Source organism: Etheostoma spectabile, chromosome 5 (assembly GCF_008692095.1).
Source record: "Etheostoma spectabile isolate EspeVRDwgs_2016 chromosome 5, UIUC_Espe_1.0, whole genome shotgun sequence".
NCBI classification, from domain to species: domain Eukaryota; kingdom Metazoa; phylum Chordata; class Actinopteri; order Perciformes; family Percidae; genus Etheostoma; species Etheostoma spectabile.
In genome coordinates, this window is record NC_045737.1 from 20192654 (window position 1) to 20217958 (window position 25305).

At 40.5% G+C, this 25305-nt stretch overlaps 1 protein-coding gene across 1 annotated transcript; it reads right to left on the bottom strand.

The window, feature by feature from the left end:
- Positions 1-9625: 9625 nt before the first annotated feature.
- Positions 9626-23526, bottom strand: snx18a (sorting nexin 18a). The gene is made up of 2 exons (XM_032515382.1): positions 21617-23526; positions 9626-11075 (listed from the first exon to the last, which is right to left on the bottom strand). The coding sequence occupies exons 1-2, from the start codon at positions 23151-23153 to the stop codon at positions 10822-10824; spliced, it is 1791 nt and encodes a 596-aa protein (XP_032371273.1). The 5' UTR covers positions 23154-23526; the 3' UTR covers positions 9626-10821.
- Between the last annotated feature and the right edge of the window lie 1779 nt (positions 23527-25305).

The following is a 25305-nucleotide window of genomic DNA, read 5'->3' on the forward strand; positions in this document are numbered from 1 at the left end:
GTTTCTGACCTTTCCTGACATAGTTTATGTTGAACTTTCAACAGCCCGCAAAAATGGAGCTAAACAGGTGAATGTCGCCGGCTGCAGTGTCCTGGGGAGGGTGGAGTGTTCTTGTTATATGTGTATGTACAGTATGTATGTATGTATGATGTGTGTGTGTGTGTGTGTGTGTGCTCCTTATTTCCTTATAATTTACTACATTTATTTATTAATTTTATTTTATTTTTCTCTATTTTTTTACTATTCTTTGGGTTGGGGAAAACCTTTCTGTTGAACTGTGCTACCTGTAACATGCTGCAGGTTTGTAAGTGTGTTGTGAAAATAACTTATGCATGGGGGAAGCGGCTTCTGCCCTAGTTGTTCTTGCTTGTTTATTGTAATTAGAGCTATAAACGAAACTCTCTGATGGGAAGGGGGAGAATGCACATTGGCCCACAAAGTGAAAAAATGCATGTTGTGTTGTGTTGTGTTGTGTTATGTGTGTGTGTGTGTGTGTGTGTGTGTGTGTGTGTGTGTGTGTGTGTGTGTGTGTGTGTGTGTGTGTGTGTGTGTGTGTCTATCTTGGAGAGCAGCCAGAGAGTTGGGGGTGGAAGGGCAGTCAGCGTTTTTCAGACTACATGAATGAGGCCCCACCACCAGAACGAGCTTCCTGTGTGAGGGCTATAAAAACAAAACTGGGGCTAAAGAATGCAGAGTGCACCCACATTCCTGAACGTTCTGCCAGGTACAGGACACGTAGCATGTCTTCCTCTCTTTCCTTATAAAGAGAAAAATACAACAATTCCCATAATGCGTCGCCATTGATTGAAAACCAGAAAACATGTACGCCACTAAAGGTAAATGCTTCATCTAAGACCTGCTAATGGTCCATAGAGGCTGTCATGTTCATTACATCTCACAACACAAAAAATGTTCCACAGTTAAACATAAACTATATAATTTTTCTTTTCTTAGAGCTCTACCAGCTATGTGGCTGAAATTGTATAGTTTTCCCTGAATCACACCTTGTTTAAACAGGTTCATCCCCTTGAGGCCATGCATACCTCCAACCGATTTCAGCCCATTAGATCGTTCAATATCTTTGTGTAAAGGTCTTATTTGGCCCAGGGTGGTGTATAATGAAAAGGTCCATCCTCTGGGGAGCAGAATCACAAAATGCCTCAGCAAACTGGCCGATTGATTAGATTTATTTTATACATGAGGACATTTTTGACTGAAGATAGAAATAGAGGAAAGACCCGGGAGGTCACCAAAAACATTTCAATCAGGAGAAAACATGCAAAGGTATATTGTACATATGCACAATATGAAATGTATAGATGTACAGACCCTTTGGAGATTAGACTTCATTGTTATTTAAATAAATGATAAGGGGGGTAGAGAAGCCATGAGTAGGCATATCCCCGATGGAGTCCAGACACTGAGAGTGGTCCACTGGAGGAGGACCCAAGGTGCCGCGGATGGCGATGACTGGAGGTTAAAGGGAAGGAGGAGGGCCGCCGCTTTGCCTGAAATGACAACTGACAGCAGCAGAGAGAATAACAGATTTAAAGCAATAATGACATACTGTGATTGGCTCGTCAATTGGTCGCCAATTGTGGTTGGTTTAACTAAAAAGTGAACACTCCAAAACAGCTGATCAGTTAGGAAGAGAGAGAGAAAGAGGTGGATGAAGTGTAGAAGTCTTCCTGAAAGAATTTACACTGAGCTTCATTATAATCTACCCTCTGAGGACAAATATCAACAGAAAATGTTTTGGAAATCTTTTTTTCTTTATTATTGAAAGAAAACATTTAATGGCAGCCACTCCTTCAACAAGAAAATAATTCAACAATGGAGAAAATTTAATTTTAACGTCAAAATTTAGTTTGAACGTCACTTACTGCACTGCAATGTTGTTTTCTTGTACTATGGCAACTGCACTTTACTTCACAATACCTCATGTGTCTACCTTCTGCACATTGTTTTGCTTTCATTGTAGAAAATGCTGCTGTAACAAGGGAATTTCCCGGCTGTGGGATGAATAATCTAATCTAATCTAATCTAATCTAAAATAATTGAGATGAGATGGAGTATTCTTCTATGGAAACTGTTTTTAGCAGGCAATAAAAAAAAGAGATTTTTACACATTTGTAGTTTAATTCTGCACTTTCCAGTGACACTTACAATGGGTGTGGCTGTGGCAGGAAGTTACCATACAGGAAATTAGGAAGTACCACACAAACCCAAAGGCAACATATTGTTTGTTTTTTTCTGCTATTTCAAACCATACAGCCATGACTGATTCTAAATTAGACTAAAACCCAGTACACAATTTTGACACAGCAACTGTGATTTAAGATTTAAAAAAAATGTATAAGTAGGGTGTAGCACGTTGGAGCCTTTTTCAGTACTAAAGGGTCTCGCCCCCAAGAGCCGGCCTAGTGCTGCTGAACTGAGGTCAGTGGATGATCTTATGACATGTTTGTCTAATCACGCTTCCTGCAAAACTAAAAAGTGCATGTAACGCCACTGTGTAAGAGCAAAATCATAAATGTCATATCCTATCAAAACACAGAAAAGAGAAAAAAATCCACTAAATACACACTTAATTCTGCTTGCAGATTTACAGGATGTGAATTTGCTTTTTGTAACAGGCGTGTATACCTTAAAATAATGTTGAGAAACACTATCTACTGTGAGCTTGACTCCATTTGCAGGTTTCTCTGTTTCACACAGTAAAATAAAAATAAAAGAATGATAAGACAAACAAACTATGTATAAGAACGTTAAAAGTCCAAACTGACAAAGTATTTTGGACTAAACCCGCTGACTGATAAACACAGTTGACCTCTGGCCGAGCAATATAACCCTTCGGGACTGACAAAAGTAATTAAATAGACTTGATTAAATTTCAGCAGGAAACACGCATTGGCACGTAGCCTGACAGAGTTTAAACATTTTAGGAATGTTAAGTGCTAAGCTAAACAATAGAGGAAGAAAGAACATTGATGGCGTTTTTTTGTTTTAAAACCAGCCACCGTGAAACCAACAGTCTGCAGACAACCACAACGACTAAACTTTCCAGGACACTGCTACATGAACAGGTCTCATAGGACAGAAAGGAAGGAAGATGTAACTTTCCATACCTGGGGAGACAGTATTTAAATCAAAAAGTAAAAAAAGGAAAAAGTGAAATTACAAATACAAATTCACAGGGGACCAACTTACAACAAGGGAGACGTCTGGAGGACACACACACACACACACAGTTTTTAACGTTTTAATGGTGAGATTGTAACACTGGGACTGTAACGTGAAGCCGGTGTTGGAGTGTTTCTTCCCCAGAGAGAGAATCTGTTCAGCCCAGAGTCAGCTGTGTCAGGACCGGGTCTCCCCTCTGCCTGAGTCTGCCCAGACTCTGATCAAAGGCCACTATAGACCCGGCTGTAATTGAAAACAGATCCAGACAAAATCCCCCTCCAGCTGCAATATGCTGAGTACAGGCAAACGCCTCACATTCCAAAAGCATGAACTTTGGGAAAAAAAAGCGAGACAGAACAGAAACAGCACCTGGAGTTTGCTTCCGCCTTACATGTGCATGATTTTCTTTGGCCCAGCACACAACCAACCTACACGTTATTGTTTAATGCCAGCCAGCGTTGTAAAATAATTTCAAAGAACTGAAATTCCTGAAATGAAATCATGATGCTTGGACCACTTGATCTTTCATGCAAGAAAAATGAACTGCATGACTCTCGAGAGCAATAATTTAACCTCAAGCAACACGCTATGAAGTGTAGCTCCAGTCTCAGTTTTTAAATGTGAGCTGCTTTTTCAAGACCTTCAAGAAGTGATGAATATGTTAACAAACATGTCTTCATCTGCACATTATGACACATGGATTCTGACCTCTGGTTTAAGTGCATTTGTCTTTATTAACCAATGAAGCAATATATTGAACACTTCTATCAGTTTCACAATTTCAATTATAGTCTTATTGGATGCCAATGCTAATTTGCCTGATGTTTATGAAAGCAACCATTTGATAAGAAGTTCACCAGGTCAACTTAATAATGGAGGAATAAGTCGGTGTTGTCGTAAATCCATTATTGCAAGTATGGAGATTCAGAAACAACAGTTTATCCAACCGCGCAACATGTCTGAGCAGCGTCTCTGCTGGTTGGAAACCTCACCGTCACCTCACTGTCATTTTTACATTTGTGTACAGATTAAACCAACAAGACACTGTGTGTTAATCTGTGAGGTTTTGAGTTGTTAGTAGGCATATTTTTTTTATTTTGGAGTTATGCTAGTCGTTTCCTCCTGCTTTCAGTCTTTATGCTACTTAAGCTAAGCTAATCGGCTACAGGCTCTAGCGTCACGATTACGATAGCATACAGACATGACAGTGGTAGCAACCTTTTCCTCTCAATCTAGCTGCACCACACAGCAGCTGTTTCAACACACCCTGCAAAAACATGTTCTGTTTTTTCAGTCACTCCTTGACCTGCAATATGGTCCTGAAATCTATACTTTTAACAGAAATCCTGTGTTTGGTTTTGCACTTCCTCTTTAAACAATGTAGTAATGTTACAACAAGAAATATGAGGAAATTATCATTTGTGGTTTGCCTCAGGGCATTTTCCCACCATGATTATGTCACATTTGGAAGGCTTTAATCAGCTGGACCAATAAGAGGAAATCAGGCTCAAACTTGAAAGGTGTGAAATGATGTCTGGGGAAATGCTCTGAAGAGGGAGGTGATGAGCTGAGGGTGTATTAGTTAGCAGATGTGAAATGATCACAGGTGGCATGGTAGGATCAAAGCAGATTGATTTGAAGGATACCTGCATTATGTTTGACAAGCAGATTTACTTTCACTGACAGAAATGAGCCTGAACTTTCTTGGTTTTAGGAATCAGAGTTGAGTGTTGCACAGGGAAGGTGCAACAGGAATAGGGTGGAATCTACTCAAGGATCTCGAGACACTGATTCAGTCCTTGTGAAAGCAATGTAGTTAAATTTGGCGTCAGTGCCCGGGTCATTAGAGGGGAGAAACCCAGTGCTCTTAACTACTGTTCTGCTTCTCAGTGCCAACTATTGAAACTGAAAACAAACCCAGACTTAAATTATGGAACATGTAAACAAGCCATATGAAAACAGAAACATGCTCAAGAAGTGAAAAACTAATCAAAAACTGCTATTGAGCTATGATAGAGGTGTCCATATGCTGTCAAAATATTACTTTTTCCTTGTCTGAGAGCAGTAAAGGAGCAGCTGGGAAGGTTTTGAGCCAGATGAAGTCATTTTTGGGTCGTCGCCACACTGACGACAAAGGTACAGACGCTTCTGGGTTACATTCAGTGAATTCCAGAGAGCCGCTGTTTAAAAGGAATCGAGCCAAGTCTCAAAGGAGTGGTGATGACCACTTGTTTTGGACATGACAATGTTTCTTATTAGAGCGGAAATGCTACGACTGCCTCGATAACAAACTCTCCCATAACAAATCCTCCAGAAAATCCCACTCAATCTCCATGTTTTCACCCTTCAGCGTTTAGACTTGTGTCATGCTCTGTTATCAGGCAACCTTGCAGCATCTTGTGTGGTCATTGCTTCACACTTAACCTTCGTGTCTGAATCGAGAGCTGTTTCATCCTGTGTGTTTGACTGTGGTGAGTTATTGTTTATTGTTAAAAGGGTCCCCATTAGCTGTCACCAAAGTGTGAGGAGCTAATATTCCTAGTGTCCAAAAAAATAAAAATAATCACTTAACAATGATAATCCTAAATCATTATAAACATCATCAGAAAATATTCAGATTAAGTTATTACGGTATAACATTCATTATTACAATCATACAGTAAATATGTCCATTCCTACTCACAATTTTAAAGTGCATTCTCAGATGGTACTTGAAAGAGACTTAGCTATTCATTTTACGTATATTCAGTGGGCAATTATTCCAATGATTGATGGCCCAATTAATAACTGTTCTCTTTAAAGCATTTGATTTTGGGCGTGGTAACATCATCTGGCCATCATCAGCTGATCTAGTCAAATGAGAATGAACCTGATCACACCTAACAATTTGGTTATATAAAAAAACTGGTTGAGAAAAAAGTGTTTCTGAAAAATGTTGCTGTTTTGAAAATCAGCTTGTTGACCATGAGAGTCGATGGTGCATGCTGATAGTGTTTTTTCTTATGGGACAATGCACTACTAACCTGGCAGCTCTGTTTTAGGCAGTTTGTAATTTCTTTAGACAGACCTTTAGACAGAGATGGCAAAAGTACTCACTTCCCGTACTTAAAAGCAGTGGAAACCAGCAGGCAGTCCCCTGTCACGATTAAGTCTTAGAAGGCTTGGACTCCCTTTTCGTAACATTCTCTGAGCAGGTTTATGACGCTATGTAAAATGCAATATTTTATTTCCTGTCATCTAACCCATCTCTTAGTATCCACAGAATATTGCAATGCCCTTACACAAAGCACAAACTGCCCCAAAACTAAAATATAACAACACTTACCTCATGGCCAGTGTCTTTGTCCACATATGCTGCCATTTTGGATTTTGATCCAAATGTTTGGAATGTTGACATAAAGTCACATGACCTGATTACATGACCCATCACCCCATCAGTGTTTCTCATCAACTACAACCACATAATGCCCCTCCCCCCATTGCTCCTCCCCCTACAGCCTGTCAAATGACTGTATCCCCCAAGATAGAGAAACTCTTTAAGGGTTAAGCTGATCAAACAGCTTCCAAAGGAGGATGTAAGGTCCTCACAGGGCGAAAGAAAAAGCCTTAACTCCCTTAGAAGTACAGATACTTGTGCTAAAAAATACTCTGGTAAAAGAAGAACTGATTTCACTTCTTTACTCAAGTAAAAGTAACAAAGTACAGGCTTGGGAATTTTCTTATAAAAGTAAAAGTAGCCTAGCAAATGACAACCATTTTTCATGCAAAGCTACCTGGACCACAAACACTAGAGTGCACCCTGAGAAATTTCAGTGGACATGGAAAAAGCTATGCCATTGCCTACATTTTAAATGGATGTCTGCCAATAGTCCTAAAGTATCCCTTTTATTATTATTGTGACAGAGACTGGGACTCCAGGTTAATAAGATTCTGACTGAGTAGCAAGATATTAATTCAGTTGTGATTCTGTGAGAATTCAAAGATCCAGTTTCTCTTTTTTAATCTTCCCCATAACATTTAAAGGAATCTACATGTATGTGCATGTGCTGAAATATGGCCTTTGGAAAGAAAATAAAGGATTAAATATGAAAAACACCTTTCATTAAGCATGCATTTAATATTTGACATAACAGACCGCTAACATAGTCAGCTGCCAGGCCTAGTATTTTACTGTCCAGCAGGTCAGTACCCACAGAGCTGTGTTTGGGCAGGGACTTCCTTACAGCTTCCTTACTTCCCGCTCCTTCACACTATTAAAGTGGAAAGTGCAAGTAAGAAGTCCCTGCTTTTCTTGGAATAACTGCACTGCACTGGTGGTGAACTCACTCAAAAGATTTGCACTCTTAAAAAAAAAAAAAAAAGACAATTACAACCAAAAATACCACTATGCTACGGCTAGGGCTGGGTATTGTTAAAAAATATTCAATATCAGTACCAATTCTAATACCGTGACTTTGATACCGGTGCCTAAATGATACTTTTTTCAAAACCAATTTCATAAAACCAAAAGAAATTGCAACATTACACATTATGGTACGATTTATTAAAATGTATTTATTTATTAGCTATGTGTATTGTAGAGTTTTTCCTGCATGTCCCTACGACGTGTAACGTTAGACAGCCAATCACAAACGTTATTAGATCTTGGTTGAAGCATGCTGGATGCTTATTGGCTCACTGCCACTGATAAGATATACTCCTTATAGGTATTGAAATTGGGTATTGAATGACGAGGCGTTTTTTGATAACTTAGAGGCAATGCCTGAGCAGTGCCTAAAAAGCATTGAATTTGATACTCAGCGCTAGCCATGACGTTATTGTTCTTCATCATATGCGGTTTTAAAATTGTCAATTCCAAAATGTTCTCAACCCAATTTCTTTTCTGAGTTTAATGTGCCAAACATTTATCAGTTTTACTAATTCAGAACAACCCAAGCTTATGGCCAGGAGAAGCAATAATGTAAAAACAGGAGCACCCATTTCCTTGGGCTTGACAGTATTGACAGAAGGCCTGAGGGGTGAGAATACTAGAAGCTGTGTGCATTATTTATCGAGTTTCTGTAGCAAATGACAACCAGAGATTACAATAGAGAAAAAGAGGTTAGAAAAGAGGAAGATGGTGAGAGTTTCCAAGCGGACCTAGTTCCCCACATGATGGGATATTATTAGCCATGCTAGCGGTGCAGCTGTGCAGACGGCAATGACGGTCAACCACTTTATTCCTGTGTTATCTCACTGTCTTTGGATGGATTGCTTTGGATTTGTTGATAGATGTTCTTGAAGCCCAGAAGGTGAAATTACTGTAAAGCTGTTTTTTAGTTAAATGCCTCGACAACTATTTGATGGATTCAGTAGTGTCCCCTGAATTTTCATGTAGCGCCACCAGAAGGTTAAAGTTTTCACTTGTCCAGGGAAGCATCTCAAATCTTTCCCGATGTAATGGAACATTTTGTGCAGTTATTCATGGTTATCAGAAGATGTACACTAATGACTTTGGTTATTCTCTAATTTTCCCTTGAGTGCAAAACTTTGAGAGTTGACATTGATAGTTTTAAGTGAATGTTTCTGTAGTTTTGTTGGAATTCAAAGGCATCTGCTCATACCTGAGGAATTGGCTTCATTAAAGAAGCTCTAATATGAGACAAAGTCTTGACAAGTCAGAGCCGGCTGTTTGCTTCTTAATACCTTCATGAACGACTGATGATGAAAGCTGCTGCTTGCTCTCTCGTATCTTCTGCTCACCGTCACATTTGTCAAACTGAATTATTATTGGCTAAAGAAGTCACTGCACTGCTGCACACCATGTTCGCCTCAAAATAGTAAACAAAGGGCCAGCATTGGACAAAACTGTTGACGTGCAAATCAGACCATCTGTGCGAAAAGAACTTATCTCTAATAAGCACTATCTGCATCTTGGTTATCTTGGGTTTTAGGTGGTGAAGATGACAGCTAATGAAAAACTATTTTTGACCTTTTCCTGTTGACTACGTGTTAACTGCCATACGCTCCAGCACTCGTAACAGTGGCCAGATGTCCCAGATGGCTGGCAGGGCTCTGTGCTGTCAGCAGATCTGCGAACCGAGTGTGAGGTTAGCATGAAACACTGACACTGCACACCAGTCCTCCAGGGATGCAGCCAAGGAAACCTGCAGAGCTGTACCGGTTGTTCTCTTTGTCTTTCTGCCATTATAAAATGGGAAGGTGGCTGCATTACAAGGGTCGTATGAAGTCTAAAGTGGGTGTCTGAGGCGTTTTGAAAGAACAGTTGCAAGGCACATTAACCTGTCAGCACATACAGAGGTTTTTACTGTCTTTTTCCCAGTTGTTCACTGTATTCAGGCTTATACTCTGGACTGAAGTGATAAGACATATTGAATGAATAGCAACAAAAGATGAATGTAATAACATTTAAAATACAAAACACACAGGCCCGACCAACAGCTTTCTGTGAAGGAGGAATTTATTTTGCGTTTCCGCTTCTATATTAATCTCTTCATGATGCAACCAACACCATAAAGGTTATAAACAGCAGTACAGGTGAACTGTCCAGAAGTGTGTGCTATGAAAAAGACTTTATTATTAAAATAGGTGAGAAGCCCTCTACCCATTAACAGCCTGTCTCCTAACACCACCCCAAAACTAAGCCTGAAAACCAGCATTTTGTCAAGACAAATTCAGGTATCTGGCAATGCAAGTCCTACTCGTCCCTTAAATTGTGCAGTGCTGGCTGTGCCCTGTGTAAGGCATAGGTTCCTATTGTCAAAGCAGGTAATCCTCTCTAGATCCTGATTTTGTCACACTGTGTGACTGTTGAATAATCGATCCTTGGGGCCACTGGGGGGGAAAAAAAATGGCACAATCAAACAATATCTCCCATGTAAGACACTGCCCTCTTTCAAAGCACAGTGATCTTTTTATCTTTTCTTTTTCAAAGACTACAAAATGTGTAGCTTTGTAAAAACAAATATATTTCTGCATATACAGTATATAAAGCTTTGGAGTAACCACTAACAAAATTGACCAGAGAGACGTAACCAGAAGGCACAGCGGGACAGTGATGACAGTGGCTGCTCAGCGAGGAGACTGTAAACATGTTGCCCTGTTTGTCCAAGGAGACAGATAGCAGGAAGGGCTCGAGTCTTTCCAGAAGGCAGTGTTTTAGCCACTTGGAGTGGCACTCCGTTAAAAACAGTGTTGTAAGGCTAAAAACATTTTATGCTGTATATAAAGTCCTGTGCCGGGTGTTTATGCAGCAGCAGATACAAGGTTCTTTCTCTGCAAGACATTACATTGATTAGATTTAATACACCCACCCACCGGATCATGTGGTGCACCATTATTATTATTGATTCTCATTAAATCTAAAGATTGTTGTTTGTGTTACAAGTTGGCCTAACTTCATTAAATTACACATCCTCACTAAACAAGAACACCCAGTCCCCAGAAATGTGGCCAACACACACAGAAACCTAGATTTGGTTGAAATGTCATTATTACTGGAGCGTCATCTCCATGAATGTCTCTCCCTGCTGGTTGAACAGCATTCACCAGTATGGGCTGTTTTTTTGCCAAAACTCCGCTGGGTGAGGGAGTTGCATGTGTCAGTGATCACCAAGAACTAAACTGACAGGCAGTCAATTACGCATTGTCATACTTCTGCAGAGTCTCCTCTAGCTTGCCTGTGATTTTTTGGAAGAAGGCAATCTGCTGCTGCAGGTAGTGCTGCATCTGTGCCTTGAAGTCACGCACGCGGATCTGGTGGAAGTGCTGGATCTCAGCCAGCGTGGCGCAGGAGATAATGTTGCAGCGCTCGTCGATGCCTTCCGCCTGCGCCCGGTCCATCTTGCCCTCCTCTACATGTTTCTGGCTCTCTTTCACCTTTGTCAAGGCTCCTGTTGGGGGACGAGAGAGAGAAATCAAGGTTTATTTTTTTGTTTCATTATCACACGTGAGAGTGCATGTTCTGCAAATGGAAATCACCCACGCCATTTATTTATCAATGTTCAATCATCCAGATACTATTTTAACCCGCCTGGGAAAACAGCCCACAAGAAGGCTAGGTTTTAAACAATGTTCTTTCCTTAAGACATGAGTTTTATTTCCTTAAACATTTAACTTATCAGACAGACATCTGACCTTCAGACTCTTTTACGTGGGAAAGTTAATTAATAATCTTATTATTATTTTCTATAAAGATTCAAGAGCACAGCTTACAGTAAATTTATAGCTCCAAGGAATTGGCCAAAAATAGTTTGTTCCAAACTTCCTGAGAACCACAAATGTAGCTATAGTTAGAAAATGTGAGAGGGCCTGGCTCTGAAAAAAATATCTATTACATTATGTCACTTCAAAGGCCTTTTCTAAACAACCATTTAAGGGGATTTGGCTGGCGGTTTGGTACTACTATACCAATGATTGTTGGCAAATTGAATGCGTAAGAACACAACCAAATGTGAACAAGTCTGATGTGTAAGACCTAGCTATTCTTTAATGCTGATGTCATGGTTAAGCAATTCATTGTTTAGTAGGAATAAAATATGATTCTGTCTGATCTTCCATTTTTCATACTCATAATGATATACAAGAACAATGCGGTTTCTGTATTTCTGTGTCTTGTTGTTGTTCAGCACAATATCATGTATGTAGATGGATGGATGAAATTCACACGTGACAGCAGCATTACAAACCACACTGAACAAGGAATAGTACAAAGACTCAAATATCAAAACACAAGTAATAATATAAGTTAAAAAGTTAAAAAAAAAAAAAAGTGTACCGTGTGCCCGCTCTACCACTGAACCAACCCGGCCACCCATCAAGACCATATTTAAAAACCTTTTCACAGGATTCTCAGTTTAAAACAAGTTAGATGGAGACATTAAAATGTAAGTCAGGGACAGCGTTTTCACAGAGCTGAAGTTAGCTTATCTTTAGCTAGCTAAGACGAAAAAAATCTGCAAGTGACACTTGTAATTTCTAGAAATTAGAACTTTTGTATAAATGTGCCTGACATCAAGGACTTAATAAAAAAAAGAAAAGAAACGTATGAGTTTTGAGTGGTTAATCTTTCATCATCATTGTGTGAGAACAGAAAGCTAGACTCACTCAAGGCTCAAAATAAAAAGAAATAATTATTTTTTCAAATCAACTACTTGAACTACAACTTATATTAAAAAAAAAAAAAAATACTACTACTACTTTTTTCCGTCATTGTCAGTTGGTGGTTGATTTGTTCTTTGAGTTTGGCTGTTGCACATCGCTTTGATCATAACAAGTGAATTTGAATAAATCATGACCAGGTCAAAACTAAACCTTGCAACAACGAAAAAAAGAACGCCAGCAAATTACACTCACTGCGAGTTTCACCTCACAGTTTCCACTCTGTCAGGAAGAGCTACTTGCAGTCGTCACTGTGGTGGTGCCTTGTGGCATAAGAGGACCAAGACATGATAGTTTTCACACATACCATTTTCACACAAACTAACTGCCACTGTTTCCCCCCTCTTTGAATAAACCCTGCTGAGTTTTGCTTACTGCAGAATAAGCCTTCAGCCATACTGTTGCCAAAACAAGAAACTAGCCTACAAGTTTCCAGACAGATGGTTCAATGGGAGCAGAAGGCAGGGTCAAATCACCAGTAGCAGATGACATATGACTTCTCAAACTACTGACATTTTTTGACCATGTCTAGAAAGAAATGTCATGAGCAATAAGCACTGAGTTCAAACGCAAGAGAAACTGACAGGATATGACATTCTGTCTTATCTGTTTACATGTCACATCTGGAGTCAAAGAAACGTTTCCTTGGGCTGTGACATGAATGCTAATGTGTGTGTACTTACATCATTTCTTAGTGTTTATCTTAGAATTTGTGCTTGTCCAAAATAATTTTTCAATTTTAAATGTGATTTGTGGGCCAAAGATTTGAAATTTAAAGGACATGCTTCCCACTTTTTTTTTAATTAACATTGCAGCCCCTGTGATATTCTATGCAGAAGCAGATGGTAAAGCAATACGCCTCTTTAGAAAATTGGGATTGGCATTTTCCAAACATCTTCTGACACTCAAAAGGGCAAACAATCGAGAAAATAATTACCAGATTAACTGATCATGAAAACAATCATAGTTGTAGCCCTGACGGTGCCTGCCCAGTGTACGCGACCTGACTGGCAACAACATTTATACTCATTTATTGTGTATGGGAAGGGGCTAATGCGCTGCACAAAGAATGCTGGGATACCTGGCGAGCGGACCAAGTCACAAGAGGTAGGGCGGATGTGTGGGGTTTTTTTTGTGATCAAATTTTTTTGTTTTGTTTAAAAGAGCCAAACAAAAGTGGCAGAGACGTGTTTATATGTATTTTTTGCGTACAGTGGGAAGGCACCGTTAGATAATTTGTGTCATTAAACTTGTTCTGTCCTTGTTCAATGGCAGAAACATTGGTTGACTAAATACATTAAAACACAGATTTACTCTATGCAGGTGTGATGCTATAATGTTTAACGCTAACATGTTGTAATTGTTCAAAAAGCCACAGGCAAGTGCAACTCCACGCGTGGTATAACCAGCTGACAGACAAGATTCGGGGGAGATTAGGTGAGATTTGGGCCCTTAAAGCAACACCAAAGATTCTTTTGTACCTTAAAATAATGTTTCCGAAATTATTTCAGTGGTTCATCAACTCGTAACAGGGTGAACGTCGCTTCCGCCTTCGCTATGTAGCCCTCTATCGGCTTTAACGGCACTATGCAAGTCTGCCAGATCGTGTAGTGGATCTGTGGTTTGAATGAGACAGCGGTAAGGGACAATTCCGCTTCCAACCTGTGGAGGAACCAAAGAGGGAAAGTCCTTTGGTGTTGCTTTAATGTATGCAGTAAAACTTCCTGTATTGGCCCATCATGGGACTTTGTGGTCACTATGTGAGCTTAGTCACCAGCACTCTGTTAAAAGTCTAATTCAGCCTGCTTGCTTCCTGAAACAAGGGACCACAAAGGCTTTCTGACCTAACCCTGCTTTTTGACTTCTTCCTGTCCTTAAGGTTCAAAGAAATGCCTTACAGCCTTCTTCTTTTCCAAATTTAATTTGATTCAATTTAATACAAAGGGGCTTTATTTGCATGATGAAAGTTTCAATAACAATCTTGCCAAAGCATTAAAATACAATTTGCCTAAATATTTGGACAGAACACAATAAACATTAACAATAAACAACAAAGGGACTTCTGATCTCCAGCAGAAAACACTGTTCACCAACTGCTCCAAACAGCTCTATTGTAATCCAGACTTCTGTGACAAACGTGCATCATTTTGTAACACATGTTAAAATGCTCGTCTAGCTGCTAGCGTAGCACGCCCTCATACTCTGCTTCTTAATGGCTAGTAGTCCTTACTTAGCTACTGCGCATGTGTGACTCCCAACAAAGATGGAACAGAAATGCAATATCTCACTTTGTAGCTAAAACAGAGCTCAACACACAGGGTGAAAAGAGGAGCTGCAACAAGGTGCAGTATGACGATTAAACCATATAAACCTATTGGTGCAACCTCTAAAACAATTATGAACCTGAAAATGAGCATAATATGAGCACTTTAACATCTCTCTCTCTCTCTCTCTCTCTCTCTCTCTCCACTCCCAACCCTAAACATGTTAGGCTATATAACCCACAGGGCAAAGAATTATGTTGACAAAATCCCCCCCCCCCCAAAAAAAAAGAATCTCTTTCAACATTCCCAACAAAGTCTTCCCAGTTTGCTATCTGGCTGTAGCTCCCTCAGCTACAGTTTAACCCAAATCATAGAAATTCCTTTAATGCACAAAAGATTGGACATGACAGAAAGAGAGGTAAAGATAACAGGGGAGCAGAGACACAGGGATGGAAAAGAGAGAGACAGGAACAAACACAGCTGTCCAAAGACTGCACTGTCAATCCCAAAGGTGTTTACTGTACTGTACCTTAAAGGTCTCTGGCTTCCTGCGTTTTAAAAGCCCACTAATGGACTAAGGTGGAATAATTGTTGTCATGGAGATTTTGTGAGAAAGGCAAGAGTTCCGTTATAAAAGATGGTGTCAGCAAAATGTAACATATGGAGAGCCACAGCATTTTCCCAGCTGCTGTAAGAAGGCTATCTTCAATAACTAAACCACCACTTAGATACCGAGTGTCAAGTAGGGCTGCAACTATAGATGTTTTGCATCATACATTAATCTGTATTTTCTCAATTAATCAATTGTTTAGTCAATGAAATGTCAGAATATAGTGAAAATGCCATCAAAATTCCCTCAAATTGCTTGTTTTGTCCAGCCAACAACAATATATATTTACTTTGCTGACATAAGTGATCAACAGTGTGCAGGAGTGTTCTTTTACAGTCAGAGTTTGTGATCTGTAACACTTTCTGCAGTGTAGGAATTTGTGGTTTTCCTGTAGTGTGTTACTTCCAAATAAATAATAGTACAAAATGTGAAGGAAAAAAAGAAATTTCATCACAATATATCACCATTTATGTTATAAAGTCATGACATATTGCATGTTTTGCTGCACAACCGCTGCTTCTGCTATCTTTCCTTTTCACTGCTACCATACACCACCAGTATTTGAGATACATAATGATGTTGTGGTAATATATATATATATATATATATATATATATATATGGAGATACAAGATCTACAGTAGAGCTACTGATTACTGAACACCCCCTATGAGATCTGTAGCATACTGTACTGTCACACCATGAATAAGGAGACACTCTGATGAACGCCTCTGAAGAAATCCTGCCTGGGTGTACGTAGGTGGCATTGAGCCCTCCTAGATTCATTGGAGGCAGCAACTTCCACTCTTACGTAATCCTTGTTACACAACACAGAGCTACTGCGGGCTTGTGACCTGAACAACCAGCGGCAATCTCCACCTTGTCATTCAGCCACCTGTCATTCATGTGTGCATCAGAGGGTTTTTAAATAGCCTGTAACAACAGGAGTGTCTGCTGAAAGGATGACTCGGCAGGAAAACATGACATTGTTGTAAATTGGAGTTTTCCCTTACTTGTCTGGTATTGTCTTATCTCTTCGTGCAGTGATAAAACTATGATGTGATCAGACAGGTAAAGTTTAAAAGGTTAAAGGTGCCTTTATTGCCATTTCTAAGCACACACACAAAAACAAAACTGATCCTCCTAATGTGCTCAATAGATAAAATTAACAAGGGGAAACAAAACCCATAAATAAATATAAAAAGGATACATTAGTATGTAAGTGTATCTGAGAACATTCCTCTTTGCATTCAGGTTCATCACAATATGTTTGTGCATATCCAAAAACCAGTTAATATCCAAGTCTTTCATAATGTTTAAAAGTAGGTGTGTTTCCAACCACATTATTTCCTACTGGATCTTCTACCTGACGATGTTACAGAAACAAATACATACAACATATTTATTGGAGATTCTACTCCTAATAGCCAAGAAGATGATCACAGTTGCCTGGCTAAGGCTCGACCCTCCAACAGTACGGCAATGGAAAGAAAGGATTACAAATGGCTATTTAATGGAGACAGTCACAGCAAAACTTCAGGTAAACATTGACTTTTTTAAGAGGTCTCCAATAATCCTGAATTGACCAAGTTTGCACCAAAAATGAGCAAGTATCATGGGACTGGGCTTGGAGTTAAATGATAACCTATCATTGTCATAATTCAGAGAAAAATACTTTGTCATAACCTATATATGCTATATATCATTTGTCTTAATCTGTATATGCTTTCTGGAATAAAGTGAAAAAGTAGGTGTGTTTTCCCTTGCTTTCTTTATTTTGTTTGTGTACAACCATAGCAACCATAGCAATGTACAGAGCTGTCCGTAGGCAGTACACTGCAGTAAAAAACCCAAGTGAGACGCACATTCCGAATGTGCTGTATACATTCCTTTACTAGCCGAATAATACCAGGATTATCACAAGTTTTAATTACAAAAAATGCTAAATTTGGGAAACGGTCTTATTAAGAATATGTAGACTGAAAATGCTATTTACATGACCTGTATTAAATTTGGAATAATGTCATAATGTGCGTGGAATATTTGTGTGTGCATGTAAACTGTGGGCTCCTCCCTGAAAATAGTCTAATTTCTGAGTCTGATGAAGACTTGATTTCTAAATGTTTTTAGCTACTAAATAAACAATATTACTTGCATCCGGGTGGCGCTCTATTATTTTATAATTATGAAAATGACCTGGTCTTAAGTCAACCACAAGTTTTACCTCTAAGACACACTGCAGGCAAGATCCACATTATGACACAGTAAGTGTTTGAACAAGAAGCTAAAGCAGAGGAACTTGTTGTATTTCAATATTACCTAACAGACTGGGAGATGTGATGAAAAATAATAATATAATAATACAGAATAAGATTCTTCACTGCTAACACAAAATAACTTCTTCTGTAACCAGCCAAACCAGAATTAACCCTATGTTTAAAATTGGAAACAGTGAGCGTTTGTGAAACCCTTCTCCTCCCTTCCTCTTTCCCAAGAGCTCAAAATAAGAAAACAAAACAAAACCATGTCCTAATCTTGGGACAAAAACAAAGGATGTGAAACTCTATAAGTTTCTGGAAGCCACACAATGATGCTAATATCATGAGCTAACATTGTCCTGGTCAAGCTCCACGCTAATGGCTAATGGGGTCCCAGAAGAGGTGGCGATCAATATGGTTCTATTCAGTGTCCCTCTGTGGCACAGCTCACATTTCACTGGTCACTTTCAAGGGGACAAATAAAAACCTGCCTGCTGCCTGCGGTCCTAATGAGATGGATATAGGGAGCTATTAATGGAATTAAGGTGTTGATAAAACTGACAAGCAACGAGTTGACAAGTTTCTCCTAAACAGAGCAACAGTGATATGTCTGTCTGCAAGAGATAACCTCTTAAACAGGGTCAATGACCAAGCATATTAGCCTTTACCTGTCATTTTAACACTGCTACAGGGACCATTTGACTTTTGGGCTGGCTTTAAATCTTGACCATGCACCAATGCATTAATACAGCACTTCTGAGCCCCATACTTGGTCCAGTGAGTTTCTGTGTGACCACTTCTGTCGCAGCAATGTGTACTCTGGTCTATGACAGCAAAGGAAGTGGCCTAGCCTCTCTTCAGCTTTCTAACTGTGAGAAAGCAGCAATAAACCTCACTTCATAACAGAAGAATAGCACTTGTGAACATTTCCTCCACACGTTTATCAGGAAAGGCGTAATACAACGGGGCAACAGACGACGTACACGGGATGGAAACAGGTGTTTTATTAAATATATGAAAGACAGAGGGAAAATAAAAAACGGGAGACAAAGGGACAGAAAAAATGGCAAACTCAGAACATGTCCATGGCTAGTGTGTGTTTAAGCTTCAATCAGCATAGTATTGTCTTAACACAATGATATGCCAGTAAAATTCAGTGTTTATGGCTTCATTAAAAACCATCTATTGGTACTAATTACAGTAATTTCACTGCAATATGTCAAGTGCAGGATCGTTCTACAAAACCTTGGAGGTGAGTAGACTTTGCAAAAGGTGTTTGCATTTAATGCTGGAAACATTTAGGCAATTTACGTAACAAGTAGCCATTCAGCTGTCATGAACAAGGTAACTTTAAAAAATCTTTGAATGTAATGCACATTATTGGTTCCGATATATCACTGTCACTACCATGTGGCGTAATAATGAGCATCTTGCATATATTGGCACAATATAGGGTTTGGATTTAAACGATTCTGATTCCAATTCTTCCTTTCGGTCACGGTTCTTATTGATTCTGGATTCTGGTTCTTTGAGGGGTGGAGTTAAAACGTCACGTTTTTATTTCACAAATAAGAGGAAGGTGTTATTTAGATTTAATGGTGGGTTGCAGTTTTACAGGGCTTTTTCACTGTAAACTAAAGCCACACTAGAGCGCCGCTTACTGCGCTCCATGGCTGCGACACAACAAGCGCCTGCCGCTACGGAAACCAAAACTTGCGCATCTTAAATTTGGATCAGATGATCGGATTTGAAACCAAATCTTCCAAACGATTCCATTGAAGAAACAATTCCAAATAGGAATCACTTCTTGATGCCGAACCCTAACAACATAGCAACTAAAAGGTATAGTAGTATGAGTGGTTACATGAAGATCCTGCTTGCACTTTAACCGTTTTTTGTGATTAACTTTTCCTATAAATAGAAATAAAATTAGGAATGCATTCTTCGCTTGCATAATGACAAAGGGTGAAAGGAATGCACGCATGAAAATAAACAAACTCAACTGGACAAAAACAGCCTTAGTCCACTAAAAACCAAAACGAGATCAAAGTAATTTGGGATTCAATATGCTACACGCGGCTCTCTTTTCATCTGCTGCATGCCCTGGCTTTCCCGTCAGCTTTGTTTCCAGTCTGTGGTGAGGCCCTGTTTCACAGCTCCCTGACATCTTTCCTCAACACTGAGCCCGCAGCAACTGCACCCAGTCTTCCATGTGTGGTATCAAATCAGGGTTTCTTATCTGTGGCTGACGGCTGGGCTTATCACTCCAGACTGTTTAAATGCTTGCGTTGCCTTATTTGGGCTGTGTGTGGCCTACGTGGCAAGCTTGATTTGAGCTGACTGGGAAGTTTGTGCCCCACTGCAGCCTAAACAGTAAGCCCCCCCCCCCCCCCCCCCCACCAGTGTTGTCTTGTGTGGACTGAATGGGCCCAGTGTTTGTAGGGGGAGCCAAATAATAAACCAAGATGTCAACAGGCAAGAAACCATGTACCTAGTCATTAAAATACTGGACACCGCAGGGGACTCTGACTGGTGGATGAAGAGATTATTTTCCCACCCTGATTTGAGAGCCATGTGATTTTAGGAGGTTAGAGCACTGGGACTGCACATAATGCATGGAATGAGAAGGCTTAGTTCACAGCATCCTCTGTATAGGTCCATCCCATTTTTACCTAGTGTCCTATATGGCACTGTTGGTTGGAATTCTCAATTTCCAGTTGTCTTTGATTGTGAAGATTTACGTTTCATGTAATTTAATTCCCATCAGAAGTAAGCAATTGTGCCACATTCCCACATGGTAAACAGCAGTGAGAGCTTCCCTCTGAACACAAATGCTACAATGCTGTTCCTCTTGCCTAACAGTGTTGCCTCTCATGAGAGTGACATTTTGCCACACAATGAGAACAATCATCGGGTTAGGGTCATGTAGGATGGCCTAGATTAGTTTAACATTGACTTTCTGTGCAAAGAAAACTAAACTTGTGGACAATCATTTGTAAAGGATTTAGCTGCAAATGTTATTTTTGCGCCAGTAGCTGCTTTCCGACCGGAGGGATTTTTGCAGTTCCTAGAACATAATGTTAAAGAATCCTTTTTTCTTGTGTTGCGACTGGACCAAATTGGGGATTTTTAAGTTCCTCTGGCCACAGTTCCTGTAACTCTTTCAGCTCCTCCTTCATGGCAGGGCATTTTCCCCTTTCGCATAGTGGTGGTTAGATAGCTGTGTTACAATATCAAAAGGTCAGTTCCTATGGCCACTTGGCCAGTGTGAATGCAAATGGTGAAAAAAGGTTTTGGGAGAAGAGAAGTTAGTAGAAGTGTTTAGAAGTGGACTGTTCTTATAGCTATGTTCCTGTAACTACTTGGTCAGAAAGAAGATGTTGTGACCGACAAGCCAGGTAGGACATTCTCTTTCTCCAGGGCACTAGTAATACTATGTATGTATCACCCCGTAAATGGAAACTCAAACACAGCCAAACAGGTGCCGCCCATTTGATTAAGCAGGCGGGACCAACAGAGGCAGCAGCATGCAAACCGATTCCCAAATGCAAACACTGCCTATTTGTTTTGCAAGGTGACATAAGCTAGAAGTGCAAACTGACTGCTGCCTGCTGTTGACAAGTATAACAATTCAAATGGCCTGAAACAAATAAAAATTGTTAATCTTGTGACTGCCAGCAAACACACTTATTTCTTTACTTTAAAACATGTAGATTGAACCTCAGCCAAACTTGTGGTAGGAAGTAAGGTTTGGAAACCAGATGATCCCACGGGTACCATTTTGTTTCATGTTTAATATATTGTAAAGTGTATTTGTGGTGAACTTGGATTGACTGGAACACTGAAATTATGAAACATTTCAGTAGTAGATGAGTGAGATTTGTCTCCTTGTGTTGTTCTCGAATTTGAATTGTGTGTACCTTTGTTTTTCAGTTCAATTTTGGGTTTAGTCTGACTATATCTTTTATTTGAAACCATCTTGCCTTTGGTCAAATTTTTCTATAACAATAGTTTTTTAATAGAAGAAGAAATGAAACTAAACATTAAAGGTTGGTGTCATGATTTCATGAATCCTGTGAAAGCAACCTCATACAAAAATGATAAATGAGTGAGTGATAAATATGTACAGTGTTGTTATTTTACCTTTCTGGACATGGATGATGTCTGGGTAGTTTGCCAGGTGTCCTTGGTATAGAGCTAACAAGTCCATGATCGGGTCAAGATCCTTTCTGGGCTGCTCAGCAAAATACTCTCCAATGGCTTCATATGCCTCCCCAGTGAAGGAGATAGCCTGGTTGAGTCCAGTAGAGTACGCCTGCTGGTCCATTTCAAAGGCTTGGCTGAGGACCCTGAATGACAGCCCCACTTTCTGATACTCCTTCTTAAAGCCAGTGATCTGCTTGCGGGCAAACTCATTGACGGTGGCATTGAGCTGCAAGGCGCTGTCGTCCATCCTTTTGGTGAAAGTCTTGAATCCGTCAATTTTGCTCTCCACCTCCTGAAAGTCAAGCGGAGCCGCAGGGGGGCTGATAGTGAGGAAAAAGTTGGCTCCAACCATCTCGTCCTTCTCCGCCTTCCTCTTACCCTGCTTCCAAGCCTTCTCGTCTGTACTGCTGCAGGTGAGGAAGTGCTGGAAGACATCACACCTGGCCAGGACAGGGTGACTGGTCATGTGGTTCATCCACCATATGAGGCCTTTCCTCCTCTTGGAGATGAAGTCTTCCTCGAAGCGCCCTGTGGCCTGCTTCTCCGGGATGTGTGGCACTGAGATGACAGGGAATTTCTCCACCAGCCGAGCATACAGCCAGTCAAAGTGCTTATACCTCCTGTTCACCTGGTTCTGTGTGTGGGTGGGGGTCAGCTTATAGGAGATGTAGCTTTTCATCCCCTTGAACTTGGTCTGTTTAGTGGGGTCGTCAATTGTACAAGCGAATGGGTACGGGTTCTCCTGCCACTCAGGACCATACTGACCCAACACCACACAGATCTTATCCCCATCCTTAACGAAGCCCGAAGCCTCTCCGAGCACAAACGCCTCTCCTCCTGACTTCACGAAGGTTGAAAACCTGTTCAGGTTTCTACTGACCGTGGCAGAGCTCTTCGCTTGCTGTGCATTACCTCTTGCCATTGAGGATGTTGACACTCTGTAAGTAGATGGCCCATTACCTTCAAAGTCGTGATACCTTCCTCCTACAGTTCCTGGCTCATCTGCAACAGTGGAGCTGTCATCCCAGTCATCATCCCAGTCATCCTCGCTCCCTTGGCTGGCCTGCTGGTAAGTGTGCTGCTGCTGCTGCTGCTGCTGCTGTGGTGGTTGTGTTGGGGCTGAGAGAGTGGCGAAACTAGGCGCAGACGGTTTAGAAGAGTTCTCAACTTTATTCTGAGGCTTATACGAGCCGTCCAAACCTCCGGGTGGGATGTTGGCGTATCGGGAGTCCGGGTGAGTGTCCCCAGATGTGCTGCTGCAGCTGTTGTTGTTGAACGTGGAGGCGACGTCGTTCCTCAGGATCTCCACGTAGGAAGCGGGGAACAGTCCCCTCTCCCCTTTGCTATTCGTCCCCTCAAACCAGCCATCGATGTCCTGTTCGCTGTACAAAGTTAGGACTTCGTTCTCCCTCACCGACACCTCCCCGGGGTTTTCAGAGTTGAAGTCGTACAGCGCCCTGGCTCTGAGCGCCATAATTCACCAACAGCTGGAAGAAGACAGCGGGCTAACTCGTGACTGGCTGGCCGGGGCAGGAGGGAAGCGCAGCGGGCAGCCGGGCTAGCTCAATCAGCCCACCCGAAACTAACGTTACTCTTCAAACTGCGCGTACGAACTTCTCGCAGTGTGAGAAAAAACCATCCTGTTTACATCCCTTTGAACGCGGTCCTTGCTCTTGGTCAAACCTGAGAGCAAACGGAGGCGTTTTTTGTTTTTTTTAATCCAGAGGTTGCAGTTTATGAAACCGCAGCGAAGGTATTTTCCGCTACAACAACACTAATCTGAGCTCCTCTCGTCTCCCTCCGATCCGAGTAGGACGCTCGCCTCCGCCTGCAGCAACAGCACGTCGACCAGGCTGAATAATCGAGGGCGGAGCTACAAGATGCTGCCATCCACCCAGACACCATCAGCCGCCTGACAGTGCAACGATAAAGCTCTTCCAAACGTGTCGAGTGCTTCACAATATGAAAACATGGCACAGACGAGCCTCACCAGCCTATGAGATCGGTTAGTTGCATTTAAGAAGAGTTGTTTTGCGAGCAGGGAGATGACAGCGGAAAAGGTAGTTACCTCAGTACGCTGCTACTGCTAATAACTTGTAAGCAGCCTTCTCTCTGCTATAAAAGTCCTGCATTCAAGATGTGACATATTACATAAGCACAAACATCTAAATATACGTAAAGCACCTAAATGTAAAACTACTCATAATGCAGAAGGGTGTATTTCAGAATAATATATGTTATATTATTGGATTTTAATTCTTGATGCATTAATGTGTACATCACTTTAATGTTGCAGCTGATAAATGTGGAGCTAATTTAAATTACTTTAAATACTGCTGGGGTATCTTAACTTAGACATGGACATGACAGAATGACTCTTATAATAATATATCATAATTTATTAGTTGATTTATATTTTGTATGACTAAACATTGAATTTGCTATTTTAATTTCAATTTAATATCAATTTTAGGTTACTAAATACCTAAATACTTCAACACATTTCAGAGGCAAAATATAGTACTTTTTTACTCCATTATGCTACATTTATCTGACACCCATAGTTACTTTTCAGATTAAGAGTATGCCCAAAACCCCCTATTGAGCCTAATAAGCCTATGATATACAATAAGATAAGATAATTTGTTTATTAGTCCCCAATGGGGAAAGCACTGCACTACACTCTGTGTACTCACACACATGCTTAGGACCTATACATATACTATACATGGAGAGATGTCAGAGTGAGTGCCGGTTGAACCAGCACCCTGAGCGGTCGGGGGGAGTACGGTGCCTTGCTCAAGGGCACCTAACAGTGCCCAGGAGGTGAACTGGCATCTCTCCAGCCACCAATCCACGCTCCCAACTTTTTGGGTCCATACGGGGATTTGAACCAGTGACCCTCCGGTTCCCAACCCAACTCCCTATGGACTGAGCTACTGCCACCAATGCATGGTTATAGATTAAACTACCCTATGCTAAATAAAGTAGCTTATTCAAAATGAGCTCACCTCGACAAGCTACAACAGGATAATGCTGCTTACATGTCGATGCATCACACATGACCTAACTGTAAAAACTGGTGCATTAACGAAATATATACCAGTGAAAGGGCTCATTCTTCTGCATAATGTTTTACTTTTGATTTAACCTTTAATTTATTTGATAGAATATGTCTATAAAACCAAACAATGTTTGTTTTAAAGAGCCACTAACTGACTCATGACCAACTAACTAACTCATGCTTTACATAAAGAGTTTTATGTACAATTGAAGCATTGCAAAGGCTTTTGCACCCCACTGAAATTAATGTAAACTGAAAGTTATTTTTTAAACATAGGCTAAAAGGTTACATTACCTGAGTTTGTACTTGTATTTTAGGACTCATTTTTAATGACCACTCAGAGACAGATATGCACAACTTAACCCATAAATATATGTTTTGTTGACCATTTCCTCTTTGCTGGACAACACAACAAGGCCTGTAATAATAATCTGCCATTTACTCTAGTAGGTACTGCCCTCTTGTGGCTATTTTTGTTTTTTCATAGAGGAGGTTTTTTGACTTCTTCACATTAGGTGCAAATAATTATAATGGTAACAGTAAATATCTGAATGAAGACAAT